The sequence below is a fragment of the Hevea brasiliensis genome, chromosome 5 (genome assembly GCF_030052815.1).
Source record: "Hevea brasiliensis isolate MT/VB/25A 57/8 chromosome 5, ASM3005281v1, whole genome shotgun sequence".
Classification (NCBI taxonomy): domain Eukaryota; kingdom Viridiplantae; phylum Streptophyta; class Magnoliopsida; order Malpighiales; family Euphorbiaceae; genus Hevea; species Hevea brasiliensis.
This window is the reverse complement of record NC_079497.1, coordinates 100,837,777-100,839,792: the sequence shown is the minus strand read 5'-3', so window position 1 is coordinate 100,839,792 and position 2,016 is coordinate 100,837,777. Positions and strand designations below refer to the sequence as shown.

General features: G+C 28.2%; 1 protein-coding gene across 1 annotated transcript; it reads left to right on the top strand.

The window, feature by feature from the left end:
* Positions 1–916: 916 nt before the first annotated feature.
* On the top strand, positions 917–1,627 carry LOC110672792 (TATA-box-binding protein-like). The gene has a single exon (XM_058147861.1). The coding sequence runs from the start codon at positions 966–968 to the stop codon at positions 1,530–1,532; it is 567 nt and encodes a 188-aa protein (XP_058003844.1). The 5' UTR covers positions 917–965; the 3' UTR covers positions 1,533–1,627.
* Positions 1,628–2,016: the final 389 nt, after the last annotated feature.

The following is a 2,016-nucleotide window of genomic DNA, read 5'->3' as shown; positions in this document are numbered from 1 at the left end:
TAATAATAATAATTAATTTATTTTATTTAGAATGTAATTAAAAAATAAATTAAAAAATAAAAATTATAAATTACCCACACGTATTATAGACATTATGCTAGTTTATAATAAGTGAGCTACAATATTTAACATTGATTGATTTGTTTTAGGATAAAATTATTATTTTTATAAAAAAAAATTACATTTAAATTTAGTTATACTAAGTTTCACATTATATGTAAATTAATTTTAATTATATAGCTACATATTTTATTTGATAAATGAAGATCACACAAATTTTATAAGTACAATTTTTTTAAAAAGTTTTATCATGTAATTTTTAAAAATTTCATTGGCTATTGAAGATAAAGTTTCCTACTTTAAAACAAAGTCTCCGGTGTAAAAAACACCTTATTAGAATTCAAATAAAATTAGGATATGTTAATAATTATAATTAGAGATATATATATATATATATATATATATATATATATATATATATTCTAATTATAATTTTCATATTAAAAATAATATAAAAATTAAAAATGTTTTTATTAGTTTATCTGAAAAAAAAATATAAATATATTATCTTTTTATAATAAATAAAATTAATTATGCAACATTAATAATTTTAAATTTTGAATCTTATTAAAATATTTAAATAATTTGAAAAGTGGATATATTTTATTTATTTTTAGTATTATTAGTAAACCAAATATCCTCTTAATCACAATTCTATTGGGATATGAATTTATCTATCTATCTCTATGTATATAAATTTATCTATTTATCTATATATATATATATATATATATATATATATATATATATATATATATATATATATATATATATATATATATATATATAACGATCCCAGGTTTTAATTTCTCATATTGTTTCTTGCTTTCTATATATAGAAATAAGACATCAAATCTTTGGAAGTACAATAACCCAAGAAGAAGAAGAAGAAGAAGAAGGAGAAGATGGCCGCCAGGAGGAACAACCCTTCAGGTATAGTTCCTACCATACAGAACATTGTATCGACAGTAGATTTGGACTGCGTATTGGATCTTAACCACATAGCACTGCATTCTCGCAATTCTGAGTTCTTTCCTAAGCGTTTCTCTGCTGTGATTATGAGAATCAAAGATCCCAAAACTACTGCCTTGATTTTTGCCTCTGGCAAGATGGTCTGCACTGGTGCAAAAACCGAAGCGCAGTCTAAACTTGCTGCCAGGAAGTTTGCAAGAATTATTCAGAAGCTAGGGTTTCCTGCCAAGTTTAGAGACTTCAGGATTCAGAATATTGTTGCCTCTTGCGATGTTCAGTTCACTATCAGACTTGAGAAGTTTGCCTGCACATCCCATGGTGCCTTTTCCACCTACGAACCTGAACTCTTCCCTGGCCTTATCTACCGCATGAAACAGCCAAAGCTCGTGTTGCTTATCTTTGTCTCTGGGAACGTTGTGATCGCTGGAGCCAAGAAAAGGGATGACTTCTACACTGCCTTCGACAACATATACCCTGTTCTTGCAGAGTTCAAGAAGTAAGGGAGGTCTTCTCAGTTATGATCTGCAGAAATAGTTAGATTTTGGCCTAGAATTAAACCAATCACTCCAATGACTCATGCCACTCACATTGGACAATGGGGTACTATTTTATAATGACAAATACTATTCCTTGTTTTACCAAGTTTTACTTTCTTGTTCCTTCAGTATGAGTCCCAATTCTGAATCCGAATTCTCTCCTAAAACACACAAATATCACATGCAAATTAAGCAAGCAATATATGATGTCATGTGTGTCTTATTGATAAATGTTTGCTTACATCAGATTACAGAAGCAACCCTCTAAAGTATATTCCAATCAATAATGATGCTGAAAAAAAAAAATACATATATCTAGAGTTCAATCAAATCAGGTAAACAACAAATTTCTGCAATAAGAACTTCATGGCAGTTAACTTTCTCTTGTCTCTTTCTTCCCATCTCCTTGGCATCCACAGTGCACATATGCATCTCTGCTTCTAAATAT

What these genes read in the sequence shown, in the direction of transcription:
- LOC110672792 (XM_058147861.1), top strand. Translation starts at nt 966, where the DNA reads ATGGCCGCCAGGAGGAACAACCCTTCAGGTATAGTTCCTACCATACAG.